Source organism: Ranitomeya variabilis, chromosome 4, assembly GCF_051348905.1.
Source record: "Ranitomeya variabilis isolate aRanVar5 chromosome 4, aRanVar5.hap1, whole genome shotgun sequence".
NCBI classification, from domain to species: Eukaryota; Metazoa; Chordata; class Amphibia; order Anura; family Dendrobatidae; genus Ranitomeya; species Ranitomeya variabilis.
This window is the reverse complement of record NC_135235.1, coordinates 185,961,661-185,989,045: the sequence shown is the minus strand read 5'-3', so window position 1 is coordinate 185,989,045 and position 27,385 is coordinate 185,961,661. Positions and strand designations below refer to the sequence as shown.

At 42.0% G+C, this 27,385-nt stretch overlaps 1 protein-coding gene across 1 annotated transcript in view; it reads left to right on the top strand.

Annotated features, from left to right (window-relative positions):
* Window positions 1–5,271: 5,271 nt before the first annotated feature.
* Window positions 5,272–27,385, top strand: part of FAM83E (family with sequence similarity 83 member E) — a 105,640-nt gene continuing 83,526 nt past the window's right edge. The window contains exons 1-2 of the mRNA XM_077259476.1: window positions 5,272–5,598; window positions 24,681–25,250. Of these exons, the coding sequence (XP_077115591.1) occupies window positions 24,801–25,250 (450 nt within the window). The 5' untranslated portion in view covers window positions 5,272–5,598; window positions 24,681–24,800. The remainder of the gene's footprint in view (window positions 5,599–24,680; window positions 25,251–27,385) is intronic.

The following is a 27,385-nucleotide window of genomic DNA, read 5'->3' as shown; positions in this document are numbered from 1 at the left end:
GGGCACATGGGGGAGCGGGGGCCCCAGGCAGCTGCTCGGTCTGCCTGCCCCTAACGCCGGCCCTGCCGAGACCTGTTATTCAACACAAGGTCACATGTTGCTCGTGCTACTGTGAGAAGCCTACATGGTCTGAACATTCTACCATGGCTTGCAGTATCTCCGAACTTGTCTTCCATTGAGCACATCTGGGCCATCATTTTTTTGGCAATTGCCAATTGATAACAGTCATGGTGAGTAAGTACGGTGAATTCTGTACATGCCTCTCATAGTCATCACTGAATAATTTGAGATATTTTGAAAATGTAGTTTCAATTTTCCCATCATTTGCATATCATTACCTTGCTTATCCATTGTGTGATTTACATATATCCAGAACGTTTCCTTCTTAGTGTTGCAATTGCAATGTTGGGGAATGCATTGATAGAGAGAAATACCCAATATATATTTATTTTAGAACTTTCCAGTCCATACATTGTAGTTATCAATCATACTTTAACAAACATTATCTGAATGAGTGACTCCTGTAGATATTTCCAGGTTTGGACCAGAAAAAAATGCCTGAAACGAGTTAGTAATAACTAGTAGTTTAGCCAGTTTATAAATCTTCAGTCATATTTCTACCGCGCTGACAGGTTTAACATCATTTTTGTCTATTCCTCACCCCTTATACATGAGAAAGTCAATAAGCAGGTATATAGAAGAATTTAGCTTCAGGCATGGCTGGAGAAACTCTGCAACATGATTTTTGATAGTACATGACACAATGTCGCTGAGGGTTCGGTTGCTCTGAGTCTTGTACATATTTGGGATAATTAAATTTTATTAAAAATATTAGAATATAGTGAACATTTTTCTGCTTTTTAGTAGTATAAACTATGTGATTAATAGTGATATATAAGGCAACGGTTTTTGCAAGAAACTCATTTATCTGGAAACAGGGAGACACAAAACGACTTAGGCTGGAATTATGTCGAGATTTTCACTATGGACCTGACTGATAGTAAAAACAAGTGCAAAACTCCTGCTGTAGGGAAAAGTATTACATGGCTGATTCTTCCAAAAGGAGAGCCACTGATATACAGTAATTCTCCGGTCTGGCTCTTTGACATGAATGCTGAATTACGGTAACTTCCCACCATTTTTGACACTCAGATGTAGTAAGAGTGCATACATAGCAAACATGACAACTTTGCAAAGGTTGAGTTGAGTCTAGACTAAGAACATAGGCACAGCCAAACTATACGCACCCTTTTCACAGGCCATCTCCCTGACCCCTAAATGTGCATTTGGATGAAAGTGCACAGTCTAAGGACAAAATATTGACGGCATCATGCACATGAAAACTTCCTAGACCCAGAGAGCAGAAGAGTTGGCGAGTATGCTGTATCGAAAAGATTTGTCAATGTGGGATGATTACTTCTTTAATAACTTATAATATATAGTTTTGTGCAGGTCACTAAGGAAATATGAAACTGGCTCAGGAGCTGAGCCTGCTTCATGCCAAGAAATTTCTGGCTGTATTATATAGGCAGCATCTGTCTGTACTGGAGCTTGCGCCAGTCACTGCAATTTAAACATTTCAATGTTGCTGTCTGTAAGGAGATAGACAGGACAGTGGGTACCTGCATGCTGGGTCTGGCAGTCTCTGTTCTCGTGGGGAAGCCTGAGTGGGTCGGACCTTCCCTTGCTGACTGGCGGAAGTCTGAGCGAGACAGAGCTTCCTGCTTTCCCAGGAGGGTGGGAAGAGCTAAAGAAGCGCACGCAGCGAAGGAGTAAGAGAGGGGGAGAGCGCGCGAGGCAGTGCAGTCTGGCGTGGGCGGAGAGCAGTGCAGAGAGCAGCACACAGAATGGTGAGTGGCCCGCTCTGCTTCCCCCACTGAGAGGACTGACTTGGCAATGGGCCGTATAGAAGGAGACTCCGTTGCCTGTGGAGAGATCCGTGCGGAGCAGAGCCATGCGGAGCGGAGTCTTGTAGAGCCGTGCCCGCAGAGCCAAAGAGAGGAGTGCTCCATCCAGGGAGCACCAGCGCCACACAGATCAGTGACAGCTGACGCCCCCCATTGACAGCGGGGACCAGAGAGAGACGGACAGCGTGTGCCCGGTGACCGCCATAAAGCCAGGTGCCAGTTGCTCCAGGATAGTGCGTACCGCGCACGTGCTGCTTGACAGAGACTGGAGCGTGATTGTCAGCTACCCCTGACTGTGATAGTTAATATCGGCCCAGACACTTGTGACCTAACCTTGCCAGCGTATGTTAGCAGAGCCACGCTGGGCTCGTACAGGACTGTGGCCCTCACCGTTGGTTGGCCACTACAGTATATGGACTAGTGGCAGTGGAAGGTACCTGAGACCGATCACTGTCACCTGAAGACTGGGTATTGTTGTGTGCTGAAACCCATTAATAAGGACACCGCGCCTGCCATTGCCGGCGCTATAGAGTGCGCAGCAGGAGCTGCAGCGTTTGGACGTCCTGTAACCCTTGTTACCATATTGTCGTCATTTGTACGTCAGTTTTGCCACTTACACTGTTTAACTCTTTACCTCCCTGCGTGGAGAATTTTCCCTGTAAATAAACCTGTTAACCCTTGTAATGCCTCCTGTCCGTCACTGAATCCCACGTTGCTGCTAGAACCCTTCATGTCAATATCTGATGCGCATGCACTCCTCCGCCTATAGCTCCCTGCAAAGCAATTGCAGGGAATAGGTTATTACGGAAGCTATAGGCCTGTAACTGCCATCGAAGGCTGGTTTCACATTTGCGTTCAGGAGGGCTGCGGATGGCTGCGTACTTCCTCCCTTCTTCCTCCCTGAAGCTCCGCCTATGTCCCACCTACTTCTGTATGCATCCTGCATTTCCCTGCATACTTATCTTTAACATTGGGTACGCATGAACATGTGTTGTATGCGGATGAGTCCGCATGCGTCGATTTGACGTCTGCGGTGACCGCACGGAAATGCCCTCCTGAGCGCAAATGTGAAACTAGCCTTAGCCCTCCTGTAAATCTAAGCCAAAGGCTGGGCTTCATAGGAGAACTGCCATTTCACTGTATATTACAATATTGTGGTTTACAGTTTACTGTATAGAATAAGCAATCAAACAATCTCAGGTTCAAGACCACTGATGAGAAAAAATAGGTTTAAAAAATATTTAAAAAATTGTCCCGTTTGAGACTCCCTTCAAACGAAACATCACAGGAAGTAAAGATTAAAAAAAACAGATATAGGGATTAGCTGTATTGGGAGAATGGTAGGGAATTTTATATGAAAGCAAGTGGTTAGTGCTTATAGAGGATGTCCTTTCCAAATCAATACAAATGTATGGAGTGACGCCGAGCTCACTGGCCGGGAGTCTGTATAGCTCATACATATTCTCCGATCCTGGGTCTGAAACTGGCAAATCCTCACAGTGCATGTGCTGGGGGATTCATAAATCCGCAGTCACACGATTTGAAGGGCATACCGGTAATAAATATTGGATAGCCCCTTTAAGGGGTTAAGGAACATATAGTAGAAATGAGAGCTTCATATAGGGGATCATAGAGAAAATGACATTGAGAAGTTAAAATTGGGTGAACTTTCTTTACCCTTTTCTCTTGTCTCTGCCCAAAACCACAGGAACAGGACTGGACTCATACGTTAGGCAGTGCGGTGTAAGGAGCCATTATGGGCATGAAAGCGTTTCTATATTGAGTAAATAACAATTCCAGGGACATCCATAAATCATATTGATTATTATAACAAAGAGAAGGTCTGTCTGCTAATCAGGCTACACGTGGGATCTGCGTTATCACAATCCATCTGCAGATGTGACAATAAGAGGCAAACTATCTCATTGTGTTTGTTGTGAATGTTAATTGTAGTCTGTCGCCAAGTGTTCGTGTACTAACAATAACCCTCATTGTTATGTATAACCTGATAGGAAATTCTGAATGCAGAATGAATTGCTATCTGCTGTGTAATAGGTGTGATACTTAGAAATGTAGGCCAGTAGATCATTATAGGAAGTGCTCGGGAACAGATCTCTACTTTGTTATGTATGTGTAACATTTATATTCCCTGCCACATTGCTTAGCCTACATTATTCTATGACAACGTAAAGGGTTGTCCATGATTTTGACATTGATATCCCATCCTTAGGTTAGGACTTCAATATCTGCTCAATAGGGGAGTGATACCAGGCCCCTTTAACGATCAGTCATTCCCAGGGTTGACCAGGAGTGATTAGTTGTGGAGCTACAGAGCTCAGTCAACTGTATAGTGACCGAATAGGGGTACTGCACATCACCCCCTATCAATTTGATTTGGGGGTGAATATCCAGTACTTAGCTGCAGCCACTGTACAGTTTGACGGAGCTAAGCACTTTACAGCCCACACTTCCATCAGGAACAGTTAATTGATGGGAGTGCAGGGAGCCTCACCCCCACTGATCAGATATTGATAGTCTTTCCTGCAGATAGGTCATCAATTTAAAAGTCCTGGACAGCTCCTTTAAAAACTAGCCATACCGTTAATTTTTATTTCATAAAATATATCTTATCAGAGAAATGCACTTCTTTCTTCTTCAGGACTGATCATTCTCTATGAATTCACGAGTAAAGTCTGTAAAATCTGCATCCAGTGAAGACAGATTTCACCATTTCTGAGATAGGAGATGACAATTGGTGCTTATAAAACTCCATGAAGGGGGAGGGAAGGAGCTAGAGGCCAACACAGACATTATGCTGCAAGTTCTCTGGAAAACACGGTAAGTTCTCCATAGAACTTTATGGAAAAGCCTGTCCTTACTGAAGACAGGTTTTACCTATGAATTGAGAATTTTTTTAGCTCAATCCAGGGGGTGAAAGAAGTAAGTTTCTCTGATAAGATATATTACAAAGTTTCTTATTTTTCTCTGATAAGATATATTACAAAGTTTCTTATTTTCACGAGTAATATTGATTTATGAAATTAAGAATTAAACCGACAATTGCTCTTTAATAGAAGGAAGAAGAAGAGGCAGCTAATAACACTACTCAACCATAATGTGATATTAGGAACCTAATAGAATGTGAGACAGGACGATGTCGGTGGTTCTCCTGATCAGGTCCGATCCTATATAAGTCTATCTAGAAGTCCATCTTGCTTCCTTTCTGTTGTTATCACCTTTATCTTGCAAATAAGTCAACTGATCTGCTGGAGGAGAAAACACTTCCTGGTTGCTGCCGGTAAGCTGCACGACCTGCTGGTGCGTCTCTTGTGTCTGGCGTTATGACAGGAAGAACAAAGGCAGGGAGAGCAGGTGGAGAGCGACAAGGTACAGAGAACCAGTCACTTACAGCTATGCTGACACCTTTCCCACAGTCGCTCACAGATAAAACCAGCAGAAATATCTTCTGTTTCTGCCTTCAAGTCTTCAGCCGGAGTTGAATCTGACAAGCACGGCTCTGAATATTCATTGGATTCTTAGGATAATTTCAAATTATTACAAACTTGAGAGGAGAAGCAAGTGGCTCCATAACAAAAGAGTGAAGAGATGGAAAATAAGACCTCCGAGGGGAAAACGATGGCTGAGCATAGAAAATCCGGTGGACTATCATCACATTGACGCTTCTTTCCAGGTACTACGCTGTTAGCATTATTATTTGTGCATTTTATGAGGTCTCCGTAATGTGCAGCTAGGGGGCAGAGTTACTTTGAGTAAATGTTTTGAAATTCCATAAAAATATATTTTCTAATACGTTGCTAACAAATTTTTTGCTATTAGAAGCTGATATCGACGTCTTCAGTTGATCGTTGGAGGCCAGGACAATTTATTGTTGAGGGATATCGATCCAGCATGTCTAATTTCAGACTGCCGATCGTATTGTCTTCTGCAGATAAGCCACCACCAGAAATATGTCACAGAGAACAGAGGAGAGCTAGGGAACAGAAAGCGGCAATAAGGTTCTAGCCGACAACCATTGGGATAAAAGGTTACACTCACCTGATTCAGTTGTGTGAGACACAACATTGAAACCGCATGTAGAACAACTGCTGCAGCCCCAATGGTTAAAACAACTGGTAAATGGTCAGTAAGGTAAGGAGAGATGGGTGTTCTGCACTGTTGATGAGGATCCAAGCAAACAATCAAAGGAAAGTTCCATGAGCCAGATAAAGTGTAGATATGGATTTATTTTTAACGCGTTTTGGTCATCCGACCTCTTCATCAGATTGGTAAGCCGTACAGATGAAGCTCTTCATCAGATTGGGAAGCCGTACAGATGAAGCTCTTCATCAGATTGGGAAGCCATACAGATGAAGCTCTTCATCAGATTGGGAAGCCATACAGATGAAGCTCTTCATCAGATTGGGAAGCCGTACAGATGAAGCTCTTCATCAGAATAGGAAGCCGTACAGATGAAGCTCTTCATCAGATTGGGAAGCCATACAGATGAAGCTCTTCATAAGATTGGGAAGCCATACACATGAAGCTCTTCATCAGATTGGGAAGCCATACAGATGAAGCTCTTCATCAGATTGGGAAGTCGTACAGATGAAGCTCTTCATCAGATAGGGAATCCGTACAGATGAAGCTCTTCATCAGATTGGGAAGCCATACAGATGAAGCTCTTCATCAGAATAGGAAGCCATACAGATGAAGCTCTTCATCAGATTGAGAAGCCATACAGATGAAGCTCTTCATCAGATTGGGAAGCCGTACAGATGAAGCTCTTCATCAGATTGGGAAGCCATACAGATGAAGCTCTTCATCAGATTGGGAAGCCATACAGATGAAGCTCTTCATCAGAATAGGAAGCCATACAGATGAAGCTCTTCATCAGATTGGGAAGCCATACAGATGAAGCTCTTCATCAGATTGGGAAGCCATACAGATGAAGCTCTTCATCAGATTGGGAAGCCATACAGATGAAGCTCTTCATCAGATTGGGAAGCCGCACAGATGAAGCTCTTCATCAGATTGGGAAGCCATACAGATGAAGCTCTTCATCAGATTGGGAAGCCGTACAGATGAAGCTCTTCATCAGATTGGGAAGCCATACAGATGAAGCTCTTCATCAGATTGGGAAGCCATACAGATGAAGCTCTTCATCAGATTGGGAAGCCGCACAGATGAAGCTCTTCATCAGATTGGGAAGCCGTACAGATGAAGCTCTTCATCAGATTGGGAAGCCATACAGATGAAGCTCTTCATCAGATTGGGAAGCCGTACAGATGAAGCTCTTCATCAGATTGGGAAGCCGTACAGATGAAGCTCTTCATCAGATTGGGAATCCATACAGATGAAGCTCTTCATCAGATTGGGAAGCCATACAGATGAAGCTCTTCATCAGATTGGGAAGCCGCACAGATGAAGCTCTTCATCAGATTGGGAAGCCATACAGATGAAGCTCTTCATCAGATTGGGAAGCCGTACAGATGAAGCTCTTCATCAGATTGGGAAGCCATACAGATGAAGCTCTTCATCAGATTGGGAAGCCATACAGATGAAGCTCTTCATCAGATTGGGAAGCCACACAGATGAAGATCTTCATCAGATTGGGAAGCCGTACAGATGAAGCTCTTCATCAAATAGGGAATCCGTACAGATGAAGCTCTTCTTCAGATTGGGAAGCCGTACAGATGAAGCTCTTCATCAGATTGGGAAGCCATACAGATGAAGCTCTTCATCAGATAGGGAGCCGTACAGATGAAGATCTTCATCAGATTGGTAAGCCGTACAGCTGAAGCTCTTCATCAGATAGGGAATCGGTACAGATGAAGCTCTTCATCAGATTGGGAAGCCGTACAGATGAAGCTCTTCATCAGATTGGGAAGCCGTACAGATGAAGATCTTCATCAGATAGGGAATCCGTACAGATGAAGCTCTTCATCAGATCGTCCTGTTTTTTCCCTGATTAAGAGGTCTGATGATTTCAAAACGCATTGAAAATAAAACCATATCTAGACCTTATCTGGATTGGTGAACTTTCTTTTGATTGTTCATTTGGATCCTCATCAGCAGTGCAGAATACCCACCTCTCCTTCCCCTATTGGCCACGTATGGCACAGCCAGGGGAGATGGCTGCCAGCTGAATGATCATCTGTAGCATCATTAGGCCGGCAGTCATCTGATGTTCATGGCCGACTTTTTCCCACTAATCGAGCCGGGCAGCAGAGGGAATTTCAGTTGCCATTCTGGTTTGGTGATAAGCAGACTGTGTAGACTGTCATTAAATGTCGGTTGCTTTCCCTACAATCCCTAGACCCTCTATAAATTTGCTATATGTTCACACAGAGTTCATTTCACGCTAATTTTGTTTTTAGTAGTACATCCGAGAAACCGATCGCAAGGCAAAGGATTTTTGTGCCATAGTTTTGTAAACGGATGCAACAATTCACTACTAATTTTTATTACTACTACTTTTCAATACTAAATTTTATCCCAGATCAGATATGCTTCCCTGACATGTCCAGTTTAAAGGTGAACTTCCTTTTAAGAAATTCTAGCGTTTTTTAGCTATTTTAAGCTTTTTAATGGAAGCTATAATCAGATAATGAACTATTATTTAAACTAGGTTTTTGTTACTTTTTTAAATGATTTTATTATTTTCCTTAAACTTTATTAAAAAAAAAAAAAGTAGTGATATTGTAATTTTCACATTGGCCGTTGGAGCTTCTTTTAGACTTTTAGGAAGATTTCTGAGCAAGGCTGCTTATCATCAGAGGCAGGGCTATAATGACAGGCAACACCTCTATACCAAGAGGAGAAAATAGTATCCATCAATCGCAAAAGTCGATTCATCCATCAATCCATCAATCACAAAAGACCCGACTCATTTTTTTTTTTTGCACATGCACATTAGATGCTTCAATACAAAACATGAATGTCTGATCTTTGTGGCTAATGTGCATGTGTTGTTTCCTAAAACAACACAAAATATACAGTAAGTCTGAAATAACCTCAATGGCCATTGTGAAATCTGCAAGAATATTAATTTTATTTTTCAATAAAGCTCATGATGTGAAAAAAACCTGATTTCAACAACAGGTTATTATTTTCTGATTATATCTTCTGTTTAAATAATCACTTTAATATATCATGAGGTTAATTAAAGATAAAGGAAGCCTTTGTAATCTTTGAATAAAATCTATTTGTAAAAAAAAAAAAAAAGCACCTTGCATGGTTACCCTCTGTACGTGCGCCACGTTTTCCTTATATCTCTATTAATAACTGTCCCCCAATGAGTTAACATTTCATCACAGAAGAGAATCATTACATAGTAATAAAAACATCTGTAGTCTTATATTGTGCACATCAGAGTGTGAGACGCTGTAAGCAGTAATTACCACTGCTCGTTTAATATCCAGTATCCGCCCTTCACAATTCCGTGTTAATGGATAAATACAGGCGAGTTGGCGTCGCGTACCGTATGTGCTGCTGGGAAAACAATCATCTTTAAAGTGAAGGTCAGAAAATGATACAATAAATTAACGCCCTTTTTTCACTTTATACAGCATTGTTTAACGTTTGGTATTTCGATGCAAGATCTTGAATCCAGTAGATTCATTAAAGGGGTTGACCGGGACTTTAAGGGTATGTGCACACGCTGCAGATTTTGCAGCGGATCCGCAGCGGTTTACCATGCATTTACAGTACCATGTAATGCTATGGGAAATGAAATCCGCAGTGCACATGCTGCGGAAAAAAACGCGCGGAAACACAGCGGTTTATTTTCCGCAGCATGTCAATTCTTTGTGCGGAATCCGCAGCAGTTTTTCACCTGCTCCAATAGAAAACTGCAGGTGAAAACCCGCAGCGGAAACCGCAATAAAAACCGCGATAAATCCACAGTAAAATCCCAGCGGGTTTGCACTGCGGATTTATCAAAACCGCTGCAGACAATTCCGCAATGGAATCCGCAGCGTGTGCACATGGCCTAACATTGATGGCATATCCTTAAGATAGATCATCAATGTCTGAATAGAGGGGGTGTGACAACTGACACCTCCGCTGATCAAATGCTCAGTTATGGAGCAGCACAGTATAGTGGCCGCGGTGGGTACTGCACATATTTAAATAAATAGATGTGGATGTGCAGTACCCGCGCCACTGTTCCGTCAATGGCGCTGTGCTGTGCAGCTCCATAACTGATCGGTTCCAGCCGCTGTCGACACCTGGAACAGCTGATTGGTGGAGCTGCTGGTTGTCACACCCCTACTGATCAGATATTGATGACCTACCCTAAAAATGGGACATCAATGTTAAAGTCCCAGACAACCCATTTAACATTTAATGCCCCTTGCAAACTCATTATTAAGTTGAGGTTTACACAGCCCCATTTGTCGCACGACAACAAAGTTCTGAATAGTCGCATGATAAAGCATTTCTGCTGCGTGACTATTTTAGAGCTCTGATTTTGCTGTACGCATGTAGCCCAGGCCTTATACTATGGGGTAATTTGCATGTCCATATGTAAATGAGATTTAGGGTCTATGCGTTCCAAATTCAATGTAACTTAGTATAATATGGGATCCGTCATCAACAGCCAGTCGGCTTGTGGATTCTTCTACATCTTACTCACGCACACATCCGTATTTTTAGTACAGGTATGATCCGACAAAACATGGGATCGCCCTTTGACCAATGTTACTCTATGGGGCTGTGCACATGTCTGATATTTTCCTTGGATCAAGAGAAAAAAATTGATGCATACTCAAGTTGGATCTATTTATCAGATAAAACTCAGCCATGCAAGTCAATGAGTCTGTGGAAACCACCAGACTGCACTTCGATGACATCTGAGTGTATTCTAATTTCCAATGACTGACAGAATGGAGAAAATAGTCATTGGAGAAATTTTGTCCCTATATTCTCCTTATCCGAGAGAATCAGAGTGTGATTGGCATAATTGTCTTGATCCTCTCGGATGAGAGAATATACATTGGTGTGACTAGCCTAAAGGGAACCTGACATTAAATTGATGCTGCTCCAACCACAGGCAGCAGGAATACGAACCAGAATGAGCGATTGCAGACAGATATGTTTTACACTGAAACGCTCCGTCATTTCGGACCAAATTTATTTTGAAAAGCCAGAAGTGACCTACCTGTCTGGCATCTCGCCCCAATTGATTAACACTTTTCTTTGTATGTAAACACATAGAGGGGAGACTTGTCATTGTCACTCATAGAGTTGAGCGACTTTTACTTTTTTCGGATCAAGTCGGGTTTCGCGAAACCCGACTTTGTCAAAAGTCGGGTCGGGTGAAATCGGCCGATTATTGCGAAAAGTCGGGGGCCGACTGAAACACGAAACCCAATGCAAGTCAATGGGGAATCAAAGTCGGCAGTGAGTGGAGGACAGGAAAATACCTACAGTGCCCATTTTAATGCCAAAAACATAAATTCTTATTACTGAAGCTTGTCAATCTTAATTTACTTTATAATAATAGTTAGGCATTGAAAACTGTGGGTCATTTGGCTAAAGTTGTGGGGGGTAGGGCTGACTCAAGATTTTCGTGGGCCCAGGAAACGCGGAATACGTCACGGCGGTGGAGCAGGGAGAGGTAAGTATTTCAACTTTGCAAGTGCTGTGATCCTGAGCAAGCAGGGGGGGCCCACTCGTTGGCATTGGCACTGGCACAGGGCCCCTCATAGTACGGCAGTGTGTTTGACGGCGGATGGCGCCTCCCACCGGCAGAGACACTTTTGCATACTATGAGGGGCCGTGTGCCAGTGACGTCGCGAACGAGTATGCCCCCCCACCTGATGAAGGAACCTGCACTTTCATCTGCACCTTCCTCTTTGTTCCCGTGTAAGGTGGTATAGTATGCGGGAAGGGGAACCTGACTTTCAGCAGGGTCAGATTCTGGCTGTGTAGAGTGCAAGGGGAATGTAGTGGTCTGGGTCAATGTACCAGCAGACTCATCTAGCAGTGGCTGGGCAATGGGCAGGATGAGGAGGAAACACAGATATAGGCCCAAATAATAAAGTGGGCTAAATGCAGTTCAAATGTGGTAACAGGACTAAACAGGCCGCATTGCTTTGTTCAGTGGAGGACAACTGTAATGTGTGGCAGACACAGTTAGTAGGCCCAAATAATAAAGTAGCCTAAATGCAGTTCAAAATTTGTAACAGGACTAAATAGGCAGCATTGCTTTGTTCGGTGGAGGACAACTGTAATGAGGGGCAGACACAGTTAGTAGGCCTAAATAATAAAGTAGCCTAAATGCAGTTCAAAATTGGTAACAGGACTAAACAGGCGGCATTGCTTTGTTCAGTGGAGGACAACTGTAATGAGTGGCATACACAGTTAGTAGGCCCAAATAATAAAGTAGGCTAAATGCAGTTCAAAATTGGTAACAGGATTAAACAGGCGGCATTGCTTTGTTCAGTGGAGGACAACTGTAATGAGTGGCAGACACAGTTAGTAGGCCCAAATAATAAAGTAGGCTAAATGCAGTTCAAAATTGGTAACAGGATTAAACAGGCGGCATTGCTTTGTTCAGTGGAGGACAACTGTAATGAGTGGCAGACACAGTTAGTAGGCACAAATAATAAAGTGGGCTAAATGTCTGCCAAAAAATTGTTCATAAATAAACAGGTGGCATAGCTAGGTACAGGGGTGGGCTCCTCTGCTGAGTAGCAGACAGTAGTAGTAGGTGCAAAGCATTAACTGGTCTAAATGGAGGCCAGGGCCCCTGTATATTTTAAGTATCATCTATCATTTCAACAAATTTGTATTGGCAGTGCCATTGAAGGATTTAACAGCACAGACTACACAGTGGTGGAGCAGGGAGAGGTACGTATTGCAAGTGGTAGAGCACTGTACGAGCTGGGGGGAACACTCTCTCGTGGGCGGCGGTACTGGCACAGGGCCCCGCATAATACGATGGTGTGTCTGATGTTGGTTGTGCACCACCACCGTCAGAGACTCTTCATTGTACTATGAGGGACCCTGTGCCAGTGCCGTCGCCCAAGAGTGGGAACACCCACCTGTCCAGGCAAACGGCACTCGCACGGGTGCTTGCGCCAGGTGGTGACCACGGCCCTGAGGGGGGAGTCAGCCCATTTAGGGAGGTATAAAAATGGCCTATGGTGGACATTCAGCAGCTGCAAATGGAGGAATTGGAGCAGTCAGTAAGAGGAGGCCAAAAGCAAGACATTTTTCAGGCAAGCTACGTGTCAGCAGGGGAGGGTGGGGCCAAATAATTTGAAATCCATGATTGGTTCATTTTAATGAAGGTTAGATCATCAACATTTCAGGTAGCCAGACGTGTCCTTTTTTCGGTCAGTATTGAACCAGCAGCACTGAAGACTCTTTCTGATAGCACACTAGCAGCAAGGCAAGCGAGCTCCTGTAATGCATATTCTGCCAATTCAGGCCAGGTGTCTATTTTAGATGCCCAGTAATCAAAGGGGAATGACCTGTGAGGGAGAACATTGATTTTTTGGGAGACTGAAACAAAACTCAGGCCCAGTGCATAAAACAACACAATCTAAGTGGCAGAAAGTGGCTGGCTGACATACAACAAACTAACAGGACTGAAGTATATCCACTTTGTGAGAATTTGAATCTCACTTTTTTTTTGGGAGACTGAACCAAAACTCAGGACCAGTGTATAAAACAACACAATGTAAGTGGCAGAAAGTGGCTGGAAGATATATAAAAAAAATACAAGGACTGTAGTACAATTTCAATCTCCCTACAATGATCTCAGGACAAGTATGGCAGCAATAAAAAGGACTGCTGCACACAAAAGTGTGGACAAATAAACAAGATAACTGTGCAGAAAAGAGCAACAGGATTTTTGCTTTTAAAAAAGCAGTTGGTTTGCACAGCAGCGTGCAAACAGCAATGCAGCTATCGGGGAGCCTTATAAGGCAGCCTAATAAGCTACAGAGCTAATGCACAAGAATATACCCTCCACTGTCCCTTCAAAAAAAAGGTGGTGTTGGACAGTGGAAATCGCTACAGCACAAGCAGTTTGGGGTTAATCTTCCCTCCCTAACTATATCCCTTCTTCTGATGAAGCTGCAGCAACCTCTCCCTATGCTAAGATCGGCAGAAGTAAGATGGCGGTCGGCGTGCACGCCCCTTTATAGCCCCTGTGACGTCGCAGAAAGCAAGTCAATCACTGTCATGCCCTTCTCTAAGATGGTGGGGACCGAGACCTATGTCATCACGCTGCCCACACTCTGTGTCCTCTTTTATTGGCTGAAAAATGGCACTGAGAGCATCATACGAAATGCGACTTTGGCGCGCAGATCGCCGACCGCATGGCCGATCCCACACTAGGATCGGGTCGGTTTCATGAATCCGGAGTTTGCCGAAAGTCGGCGATTTTTGAATTTGTCTTATCCGTTTCGCTCAACCCTAGTCACTCAACTGGAGTTGGGCAGTGAAATCACTGCCGGGGGACCTCATCAGACCAATCAGATCTCTCGGTATAGTTCATAGACATCTTGTTAAGCCGTGCTTTCTATAAAACCCTGCAGTGTTTCAGAGTATGACATACCTGGCTGCAATTACTCAGACCGGATCTGATTCATGCTCCCAATGGTTATGGCAGCAAGAATTTAATGATAGGTTCCCTTGAAAATGTGAAAACAAACAAAAGGTAAGGTAAGGAATATGTTCGGTATTACAAACATGTAGTTGCTGACCATACAGCTAGTAGTAACCATGCATCACACATTAATTTATTCACTGTAAACTGTAAAACGTTTACTACTTACTGTAAAGAAGTAGATTTTCACTTTTAACTCAGCGTCATTTTATTGGGGAAATAAAGAAGATGTATTACAATAAATAATTCTGAAGGACATTCATCTGGATTCATCATGCTACATCACTACACAGCACTTACATATTTGCCCGGTATTTACACAGCATTTACACAGTTTTTCCCCTGTTACAGTTGGTATGTAGAGTAATTAATATTGCAATTGCCTTTTGAAAGGAGCTGCGAGCAAGAGATCCAACGGATACTAAGTACACATCTTGCTTCATAACTGATCAGGTTGATTTCACAGAAGTGTGAGTTACTTGGAGTTACAGTGTGTTATTTAAGTGTTTTCTTTATGTTTTGAGCAGTGTATGTCTAAGGAGACCCCTTAGACCCCAGTCCAGAGCCTCTCACCTAGCCAAATCAGTTCTCGTGCTTCGCACTGACGAGGGCCAACAGCCCGAAACACTGTGTCTGCGAATTGAGATACTGATTTGGCTTTTATCCTAAGTCATATTGCACGACTCGTTAAAGGGTTGATTGTGACTTGTAGGATCGCTACTTCCAACAGGTGGCGCTATAGAGTTAAGTCCTCTTTTTCTCAGAAGAGGCAATTTGCATAAGGAGATAATGTCATAGATCCATGCCAGGCCATCTGTAACACCCAACGTGGAGCAAAACAGAGGTATGACAATACAGCATGTAATCTTAATTATGCAACATGTCTATTTTCTGTAGCCCAGGAGACATAGACAATTGTCTGAACCTAGACTATTGAATTTTTGTGCTTTTCTTCAGTGGGTCAAGGACCATAGACTGTTGTGATTTGCGTCTTAAAACTGACTATTGAAATTAATGAATGGCTGCTGTTTACCTGTTACATCAGCTCCTACAGTTTATTGCATTGCTATTTTTTTAAGGACAGGGACCCAGTGTTATTGAGCAATCGATGTTACAGTGCCTTGCGAAAGTATTCGGCTCCCTGGAACTTTTCAACCCTTTCCTACATATCATGCTTCAAACATAAAGATACCAAATGTAAATTTTAGATGAAGAATCAACCACAAGTGGAACACAATTGTAAAGTTGAACGAAATTTATTGGTTATTTTACAGTACATTTTTTTGGAAATTCAAAAACTGAAAAGTGGGGCGTGCAATATTATTTGGCCCCTTTACCGTCAGTGCAGCAAACTTACTCTAGAAGTTCATTGTGGATCTCTGAATGATCCAATGTTATCCTAAATGCCTAATGATGATAAATATAATCCACCTGTGTGTAATCAAGTCTCCGTATAAATGCACCTGCTCTGTGATAGTCTCAGGGTTCTGTTTGAAGCACAGAGAGCATCATGAAGACCAAGGAACACAACAGGCAGGTCCAAGATACTGTTGTGGAGAAGTTTAATGCTGGATTTGGATACAAAATGATTTCCAAAACTTTAACATCCCAAGGAGCACTGTGCAAGCGATCATACTGAAATGGAAGGAGTATCATACCACTGCAAATCTACCAAGACCCGGCTGTCCCTCTAAACTTTCTTCTCAAACAAGAAGAAGACTGATCAGAGATGCAGTCAAGAGGCCCATGATCACTCTGGAAGAACTGCAAATATCTACAGCTGAGGTGGGACAGTCTGTTCATAGGACAACAATCAGTCGTACACTGCACAAATCTGGCCTTTATGGAAGAGTGGCAAGAAGAAAGCCATTTCTCAAGGATATCGATAAAAAGTGTCATTTAAAGTCTGCAACAAGCCACCTTGGAGACACACCAAACATGCGGAAGAAGGTGCTCTGGTCACATGAAACCAAAATTGAACTTTTTGGCCACAATGCCAAACGTTATGTTTGGCGTAAAGGCAACACAGCTCATCACCCTGAACACACCATCCCCACTGTTAAACATGGTGGTGGCAGCATCATGGTTTGGGCTTGCTTTTCTTCAGCAGGGACAGGGAAGATGGTTAAAATTGATGGGAAGATGGATGGAGCCAAATACAGGACCATTCTTGAAGAAAACCTGTTTGTGTCTGCAAAAGGCCTGAGACTGGGACGGAGATTTGTCTTCCAACAAGACAATGATCCCAAACATAAAGCAAAATCTACAATGGAATGGTTCACAAATAAACATATCCAGGAGTTAGAATGGCCAAGTCAAAGTCCAGACTTCAATCCAATCGACAATCTGTGGAAAGAGCTGAAAACTGCTGTTCTCAAATGCTCTCCATCAAACCTCACTGAGCTCGAGCTGTTTGCCATGGATGGGCAAAAATTTCAGTCTCTCGATGTACATAACTAATAGGGACATACCCCAAGCAACTTGCAGCTGTAATCACAGCAAAAGGTAGTGCAACAAAGTATTAAGTTAAAGGGGCCGAATAATATTGCACGCCCCACTTTTCAGTTTTTGAATTTCCACAAAAATTTAAAATAACCAATAAATTTCGTTCAACTTCTCAATTGTGTTCCACTTGTTGTTGATTCTTCACCAAAAATTTACATTTGGTATCTTTATGTTTGAAGCCATGATATGTGGGAAAAGGTTGAAAAGTTCCTGGGAGCTAAATACTTTTGCAAGGCACTGTATGTAGCTTGTTGACCTGCAAAACAGTGAAGGATGAACTATGTAAATTGATTAAATACTTAAACAATGAGAGATAAACTCATTCCACCTACCCCCAACCTGTAAATCATGACCTGAACCATAGATGTGGGTATAAAAAGGCATGTCAATCCTTCTGCACCATCAAAGGGAACACAGATTTGCCATTCTACAGAATGGCAGCTTCAGAGTCCTCGGCTCTAGCTGAAGTAATACTGTTCTGCTCCAATGACTATCACTGAACCCATGGAAATGTTTGGGGAAGCCAGAATTGTGACCCTCTGGTCATTTGGCCTCATGGATACATTGGGAGAAGCCAGGATTTGGACCCACCCGTCACATGGCGTCATGGAGACATTTGGAGAAGCCAGGTTGGAACTCTTAAGTCACCTGGCCACGTGCCTCAATGTCAGCTTCCTAAGCTTGTCGTTACCTCCTCTCTGTGGGTGCTTGCCAAAAGCAGGGTGCCACAGGTGGGGGTAGTCAGCCCTGGAAGCCCCAAAGTCGCAGCTGCTCTAATCCCAGCCAGCCAGTGGAAGGGTGGAAACTCTGCTATTTGCACCATCTTGTGTACTGTGGATGTTAAGAAGGCCGGAATTTGTATTCATTGACTTTGGCTGGAATAAGAGATGTGTCACCTCCAGATAAATTAATAAAGCAGACAGGTGCTCCGTGCATGTGACTGACTGTGCACAAATAGAGTACAATACAAAGGCTTACCACAGACACATTTACTGCAATAAACACTAGCAATATGCCATCATTCTCAAAGAAAATGTCAATAAAAAATGTAAAAACACTGACGTGATACAGAAAAAAGGGTCCTGTTGTGTACCTGGTTCGTCCAAAATCCAGGCTAACTAGATGTACAGCGACCTTATTTTTCTGTATCACTTTCCTGTGTTTTAAAGTTATTTTCTAAACTTTTTCTTTTAGAATTATGATGCACGATGGCATGTAAAAGTTTGGGCACCCCTGGTCAAAATTACTGTTGTTGAGAACAGTTAAGCAATTGAAGATTAAATGATCTCTAAAAGGGCTAAAGTTAAAGATGACACATTTCTTTTGTATTTTTGGCAAAAAGTAGAAATATATTGTCATTTTTCACATTTTAACCCCTTCACGACATGTGCTATACTAGTACTGCTCTGCAGAAGGTGCGTTCAAGCAAACTGCAGAACTAGTATGGCGGCACGATCGCTGACACCCCGCAGCAACAGCCACGATTGGTGCTAGCACCGATCACAGGCATTTAACCCCTCTAATGCCGCTGTCAGCAGTGACAGCAACATAGAGGGGATCGGTGCAGGCAGGTGGTTCCCTGCGCACTTCCATCAGGACAACGCGATGCAATTGCGTTGTCCTGATGGTCTCCATGGAGACCTCCCAGCTCCAAGATGGCCGTGGGGTCCTTCTGGGTCCTGCAGGGAAGGTGGCGTGTGAGCGCCTGTTGGGAGCAGGTGCTGGCATGCCTCCCTCCCTGCCTGTCAGATTGCTGATCTGATATTCTGCAATGCAGTGTCAGATCAGCGATCTGATATAATACAGTCATGTCCCATACTGGGACAATGTAAAAAAGTAAAAAAAACTTCCTAAGTGTAAAAATATATATTTTTTTTTTAAATCACTAAATAAAAAAAAAAAATAAAATAATTTTCCAATAAATATATTTCTTTAATGTAAATAAGAAAAACAATAAAAGTACACATATTTGTTATCATCATGTCCGTAATGACCCGCTCTATAAAACTGTCCCACTAGGTAACCTCTTCAGTGAACACCGTAAAAAAAATAAATTAAAAAACAAGGCAAAAAACAATGCTTTATCTTCATACTGCCGGACAAAAAGTGAAATAAAATGCGATAAAAAAGATGTAAATAAAAACGGTACCGCTGAAAAGAGAATCTTGTCCTGCAAAAAACAAGCCATCATGCAGCTCCATAAGCAGAGAAATAAAAATGTTATAGCTCTCAGAATAAAGCGATGCAAGAATAATTATTTTTTATAAAATAGTTTTTATTGTGTAAAAGCGCCAAAACATTAAAAAAAGATATACATGAGGCATCGCTGTAATCATACTGACTCGAAGATTAAAGTGGTCTTACCAATTTTATCACACGTGAAACGGTATAAAAAAACAAATACAAAAAGCAATTCCTGAATTGCTGGTTTTTGTTCATTCTTTCTCCCAAAAATCAGAATAGAAAGTGATCAAAAAATATTATGTGCTCAAAAATAGTACCAATAAAAACGTCAGCTCATTCAGCAAAAAACAAGTGATCACATGACTCTGTTGGCCGAAATATGAAAAAATTATAGCTCTTAAAATATGGTGATGCAAAAACTAGTTTTCGCAATAAAAAGCGTCTTTAGTGTGTGACAGCAGCCAAACATAAAAACCTAATGTAAATTTGGTACCTCTAATCGCATGGACCCGAAGAACAAAGTCACCTAATCACTTATACTGCACGAGGAATGGCGTAAAAAATAAATACAACCAATTCTTCACATGCTGTTGATTTTTTCATTCTGCTTCCCAAAGATCGCAGTAAGGCTTGGCCCACGTTTATCCTGCGCTCTGAGCTGAGCACTTGCACAAGGGTTTCCAAGTATATTTTTGAAATAAGTGATTCAGACAGAACCCCCGGCGGAAAATTTCCTATAATGAGGCAGATGGAGGAACTGTGGACGCCATAAGACCTGTGATCCGGCAGTGTCTGTCTTTTTAGAATTGCATAAAAGTACTGTTGGCCACAGTTTTGTGCACTTCTGAGAAAGACAGATGGAGTCCAGAATAACTCTGTTGCCTCATTACAGTGAAAGGATCTCTTGGGGGTTTCATCTGTCATGTCACTCGGAAATTTAGATTGAAAACCCAAAGTAAGTGCTCAGCGTAGAGCACCGGATAAATGTGATCCCAAACGTTATGTAAAATGTTCCCAATAAATGCTTCAACTCAATCCACAAAAAATGCAAGGATATGACGGTCAGTTTTTTAAAATTTAAATTCACAAAAAAAGAAAGTCACCACTCAGATATGTCATCTGTTAACGGAAATATAGGGGGCAACCACTTTACTGCTAGTACAAAGCCTCTGGAAAAGCGAAATTGCTACTCATTCCCCAAAGAAAATTCAGCAAATTCTTCGCTCTCAAATCCGAATGCCCCCCTCCCTTCTGAGCCCCAGTGTGCCTAAGCAACATTTAGCGCCCATATGCTTGGTATTTCTGTAGTGATGAGAGCCTGCCTAATTTACAGGGGCTTGTCTGCAGAAGCATGAGCTGGGCATAATGTACTGGTGACTGCAATGTACTTGTCACTACAAAAGCAGTTTGCAATTTTCACTCTGCAACATCCACTGCTGCCTGTTTCTGGAAAATACCCATGGAGTCAAAATCGTCACTACATCTGTAGACATATTCCCAAAGGTTTATAATTTCCAAAATGGTGTCCCTTATGGGGGGTTCTGCTGTTCTGGCACCTCAGAGGCTGTGCCAATGTAAAATGGCATCCTCAAGCAAGAGCAGCAAAATCGGCATTGTAATATGGCGCTACTTACTTTCTGAGCTCTGCACTGTGCCTCAAAATAGTTTTTGACCACATATGAGGTTTCAGTGAACTCAGGAGATATTGTACAACAAACTTAGGGGTCCATTTTCCACTTTTGCCCTTGTAACAATACAAAATTTGTAGCCAAATAAGATTTTTTTGTGAGAAAAATTTGATTTTTTTATTTATTTTCAACGTTATAAACCTTTGTGAGGTACCTGGGGGGTTCAGGGTGCTCAATACACATCTAGATAAGGTCCCAAATAGGTCTAGTTTCCAAAATGGTGTCACTTGTGGTGGGTTCCACTGTTTAGGCACATCAGGGGCTCTTGAAATGTGACATGATGTCCACTAATTACTCCATCAAATTTTGCATTCAAAAAGTCAAATGGCGCTACTTCCCCTCCAAGCCGTACTCCCAAACAGTAGTATTCCCCCACATATGGGGTATCAGTGTACTCAGGAGAAATTGCGCAACAAATTGTATGAAGCAATTTCTCTTGCTACCCTTATGAAAATGCAAAATTTGGAGATAAAATTTTCCCACGGCACTCGGGTCGACATCACATAGGTGAAGTGAGTTCATTGGCAGTGAACTCGCAGGACCTGTTAGACAGCACCACGAGCAGGAGAACTTTCTCTCACTCTTGGTGCCCTCACATAGGGAATAGCAGTTCACAGATAGACACTGAGCACACAGTGCTGTGTCGACTGGATGCCAGGCTGTTTGGATGCATTATGCATCCATGCAGGCTGCCATCTAGGGGCTGCATCTGTCTGACCTTTGCCTGGACGAAATTGGGTGAGATGATATTCTGATACTGAGATCTGCTCTGTCTACACCTTTGTTACACACATAGGGTTATAACCACATTGGCATTATGCTTGCGTTATTTTTGATTATGATGGTTAGACAGTGGTATGATATACTTTATATACTATGATCTCAGATTACCCAGTCCTGTGATATATGCAATTGTGTCGGACTTTTCTGTTCTGTGTCCTTCACATTATACATTTCTTTGTCTTTTGAAAAGAATTTACGAATTATGTATTTGGTGATTTTATTGATAATTAATAAATAATTGTTATACTTTTATATATGGGCGTTTTTGTACTCCTTGTTTCTCCTTGTATATTGCCATCTGGTGTAGCTGAGCTGGACCCATCGTGGGACAAATGGATTAAAAGCATGAGGGCATCAGGGAATGTGTGAGGTCGTAAGTATGGTTTAATTTAAGAATATTAAAGGAGTCTATGTCATTCTTTCAATTAAATGACTTTTTTTGGGTGTCTGTGTTTTCTTACAATGTGACTATGGGGTTAGTAATGGGGACGTCTTATGGACGCCTCTCCATTACTAACCTCTGGGCTTGATATCACCTGACAATACAAAGGTGACATCAACCCCCCTAACTTTCACCCCACTTGCCACTGTTACAGAGCAAGTGGGAAGAGCAAGGCTAAGTGTCAGAATTGGTGCATCTTAGCCTTTTGTGGGATGGCTGAGAGCTGATGTCTTTAGCCTGGGGGGGCAGTATCCAAGGCCCCTTCCTAGGCTATATCAGCCTGCAGCTATCTGCATAGCCTTTGCTGGTTATTAATTATAGAGGGACCCTACATAATTTTTATTAGGGTCCCCCATTTTAATAGCCAGTAAGGCTAATTATACAGCTGAGAGCTGATATTAATAGCCTGGGAAGCTTCATGGGTATTACCCCCTTCCCAGGCTATAAACATCTGCCCCCAGCCATCGGATTTCCCTCTGCTGATTATGAAAATTGCACAGGAGCCCATGCCATTTTTTTCCCCAAAATTATCTTTTATTAACTAAATACATGTACAGTAAGCTGTACACACTGTACTAATTGTATTTGTCACCGACATCTGTATATCTACCTATTCTATTTGTTTTTACTGTGTGTAATCCATCTCTTCTATCCTGTCGGCCGGCTCCTGCAGTGATTTTACAGAACAAGGCAGATGAATTACTGTTTTTTTTATATTTATGTATCTATGTAATATATATATATATATATATATATATATATACAGTATATGTGTGTGTCACTGACAGCTATATATCTATCTATTCTATGTTTATATATATATATTCTATCGGCTTTTAAAAGGACATCGGTGTGTAAAGATCGGACAGCACTCGCATGGTCTGAGTACTGTGCCATTTTTTTCTCGCACCCATAGGCTTGCATTGGTGAGTCTCCGCCGAGTCTCGATTACAATTGCAGCATGAATACGCCAGAGAAATTAAATGGTGATGGGAGCTGCCCCATAGATTAACACGGGGTCGAGTGGTATGCAATGTTTTCTCGCATAGCACTCACCTGTATTCTACGGTAATGTGACCCCGGCCTAATATGTATTTTTGTGTTGTCATGTTACTATTTTTTTCTATTATTACCTTTATCTGCCTTCAACCTCTGATTACAGTATTTGATCTTGCCCCTTAATACAATGTCTTTATTTGTGCCCATTTCTATTTGAACACTGATTTTTATTCTTGTATTGTTACAGTTACGTAATTTTTTTATTAAAAAAATGGCATGTTTTGTATCCAAGCATTTTAGGTACATTTTAAAAGGAGTCATGCTTTAGTTTGGAGTATTTTCTTATAGATGCTGATATTAATTTTCACAACGTCCATGATCCCCTACCTCCCTAATACTCTCTTCCATTTTCTATGTTTAGATATTCATCTTACTAACTGTATGATTTCATCCAGGATCATTGTGGGGTTTCAGAGAAAAATGTACAGGACCAAGCCACATGGCAGACTAATTGGACAGGCAGGGATCCAGCGGCTTCTACCGCTCCCCTGGAGTGACAGGTCTCTCTCTATATGCATGGAAGACCTGTCAATCAAAGGCAGCAGACAGGGTGAAACCCATTGGGACCCTCCTATCCTACTAGTCTTCTATGCGGCTCAATTCCCGGCGGCTTTTAAAGTATGTTTTTCTTTGAAATGCTGCAGTGTTACTGGCTGAAATCATGCAGCCCATGTCTGATATATGCCTCTTGCACGTGGATTCTCACACCATCTCTCTTTAACTTTTACTCATAATTAGGGATGAGCAAATAGCTTTGGATAAGCCTTTATCCGAATAGCTATAGCCAGGTATGGACTGGGGCTGAAATTCAGTCCTGGCATTTGAAATCACACAGGCCCATGTTGTCCCCATCCCCATGAACCAGATGGGATATATTACTAATATTACCCCTGGATGGAGGAAAGGAAGATTTACTACTAGACAAATATTTCTAATGATACCGGGGGGGGTGGGCTGCTGGGGTAAGTGACAGAGTCAGCGACTTTGTGCTCCATCACAACTCTTAACAGTATGGGTGTCTTGAGAACACCGATTCTGTTAACAACGTAGCAGACAAGGCAGCCCATGACTAGACAGGCCCTTCTGGCATTTGCCAGAATTGCCAGATAGCCAGTCTGGCCCTGGCTATAGCGCTTACCGAATAGCTGCATCGGGAACCCGGATACCTGGAGATCTCCCAATAATCAGCTTTTTGACGCCGCAGCTGCATGTGTCGCGGGTGTGTGACAGTCACAACACATGCATGGAGAGCCCAACAAACAAGATCTCCATGTATGTGTTGTGACTGTCACACAGCCGCGACACATGAAGCTGCGGCACTGAACAGCTGATTATCGGGAGATCTCCAGGTATCCGGGTCCACGATGCAGGTATTCGGTAAGTGCTATAGCTATTCGGATAAGGAGCTAACTGAAGCTATTCGCTCATCCCTACTCATAATAGATAAATTCATCTGCTAATTGTACTTTTGTTTTTGTTTTACTTTCCAGAGATTACCTTCAATGTACCGAGTCCTGCAATTACAAGACTTTCAAAGTATTAACAGATAAACTGAATACATTTTTTAGTATCTCATTAAGAACTTGCTAAAAAGATCCCTAAGTCTTAAAATGGCCAACTCTCAAGTGAAATGTTTGGAAGATGAGCTGGAATTTGTAGACATTTCTAACACAAGTCCTGAATTTTATTATTCAGAAAAACAACGAAATGCCTTGGAAATACTTTTATCTACTGGGGAAGCGGCTTTCTACAATTATCTTAAAAATGAAGGAGCTCGACAATTTTTATCCCGAGAGGAGGTTATTTCTCTAGGAAGCTCGGCAGTTGATTCTCAACTAGGAAAACTGGAATGTGAGGAAGATTCAGAGCTAGATAGTGATTTAAGCGTGAGCTACTGGCCGGGAAACTCGGATGTACCAACTCCAATGCTGGACCTTGGGTGGCCGGAAGGAGAAACGTGGAAAGGAATTACTCGAGCAGAAGTTTACACACATCCTCCTACCAATAATGCTGCTCACATTAAAGTGGTGGTTCGGAGAACAATTCAGAATGCTGCTAAGGTATGTGCACAGGGATCATCATAAGGCATCCTCCTTGTTCACAATTTCTGTGATTGTATCAGTTTATTTTCTTTTACTTCTATTCTTTCTTACAACTAAACGGACAACAATTGTCTGATCGAAAGGGAAACCACTTTAGCTTTTACTGGTGATCTTCCCTGACTGTAACATGATATATGAATAAACATATGTCATTATACAAAACTGAGGTCACAAAGTTCATTCCTTAGATTTTATATAAACAGTTCCTCATTTTTTTACTTCCTGTTCCTGTGAAAGCAGTTTGAGGCAGTTCTGTGACTAAACTTTTTGTTCTAAACTATTGATAAAATTTCAGCACCCAGTGTAAAAATGTAATTCCTATATTGAATCACAGTTAAAATACATGTAGCCATGTACTGCGGTGATGATGAGCATGGCACAAGGCTAAATGTGTTTTTAAATTGTGAATCAATAAAGAAATTCAATTTCTAACAGGAGCTGAAATTTTGGATTAATTAAAAGTAATTCATGATCCAGGAGCATCTGTGCAAATGAGATCCAAATCCTCCAATACAGAAGCTTCTATTCAGGTGAGATGTATCCCCTTCTTTTTCTTCTATGTTCTGAACTTGAATTAAAGGGAATCTGTCTGTCGGATCAGCCCTCCCAAACAATGTATATGAGCATGTAGGTCATAAGAAGCTGAATAAAATTATACCTTAATGTAAATGAGCTGTTAAGATCTATGGGCCGGACACTGATCTGCAGGAGAATCTGCCCAAAGTTTATTTTCAATGAAAGGGGCATTACCAGTGTGAGACATGTAATGACTGACAGTCTGCTCTCATATTCACACAAGCTCTGCAACAAAAAGAAGGATTATATAATATTACAGAGCGATTTGGAGAAGCTGGAGAACATGAGCGGGAGTATCGCAAAAAATGATTAAGGTGGATAAATGAGAGTTTATATTGTAGGAAATCAAGCTGTCCCATACAATTATGTATTAAATCGCACTGAAAAAAAATTTTGATATTGGCGGACAGCTAAGGGATGGGCAGCTGCTGTCAAAGCAAACAAAATTGTGGAATGTATCAAAAGAGGCATAGCTGCGCATACAAGGACAAAGACTCTCCTGTCTAAAATTCCTTATTCCTGAGTAGTTTCCCTATGATAATTGCAGACCCATGTCATTTAAACAGATTAGCATGTAAAATAGTTCCCTGGCCAACATTGCTTATCTCTTCTTCACAAACAGTGTCATAGGAAGCCTATTGGTTAGTGTCATTTTTAGAGATACAATTGACTATACAGAACTGAGTAAATGGAAAAATGCACATCTGTGTAGCCCTCTTTATCAGGTCACTGTACACTTCAAAGGAACAATACCCCATGATTACATCGCTTCACATAGTTTAGTTACCAACTGTCCCGGGTTTCACTGATCACCTCAGCTGAAGGAGGGTAAATATAAAAGTACCTCCAAAATTGGGTAATTGGCATGGGCTGAGGAATATTGGGTTGGAAGGGGATTGGAGCAGGACTTAGAAATTATGGTAAATGTGCCTGCAAGTCTCACTTGAAAAAGATCTTCTCATCAAATTCCAGAAGTTTTTTCTTCTAACCTAAGCCCTTATATCCAGAGCCCCAACTTCATCAACAAGTCCCCACTCTTAAAACCCTTGCCTCATCCCACAAAGTCTCTGTTCTCAAGAGCGCCAGTCTTATTTGCCCAGAACCTGCAATTCAGAGGCCCCATTCCATTTTTATCAAGGCCTTTCCACCCCAGAGCCACAGCAGTTATTTCAGAGACAACTTTGTTGATGGACCACAAAACTGAACTACCCAGTGAACACCAGGTGTCAGATATAGTCTCAGCACCATTCACCCGTCCCTGGTTCCCGCCAGGCTGACAATATCTCTACATCTAATTTCTCTACTATACCCTTATACGCCTACTGGCACAATGATTTACTACTGTTTCTTGTAAATTGACTATAACGCTATAATGAAACTTAACAAATATCATTGGATAAACTTGCACAGGCACTACTAAGAGTATTTGCAAGAAGAAGGAAAAATGTAAACAACGGGATTTCATGGAGTTACTGGCAATATTTTTACAGGAGGAATTGGGCATGAAATGAGTTGAA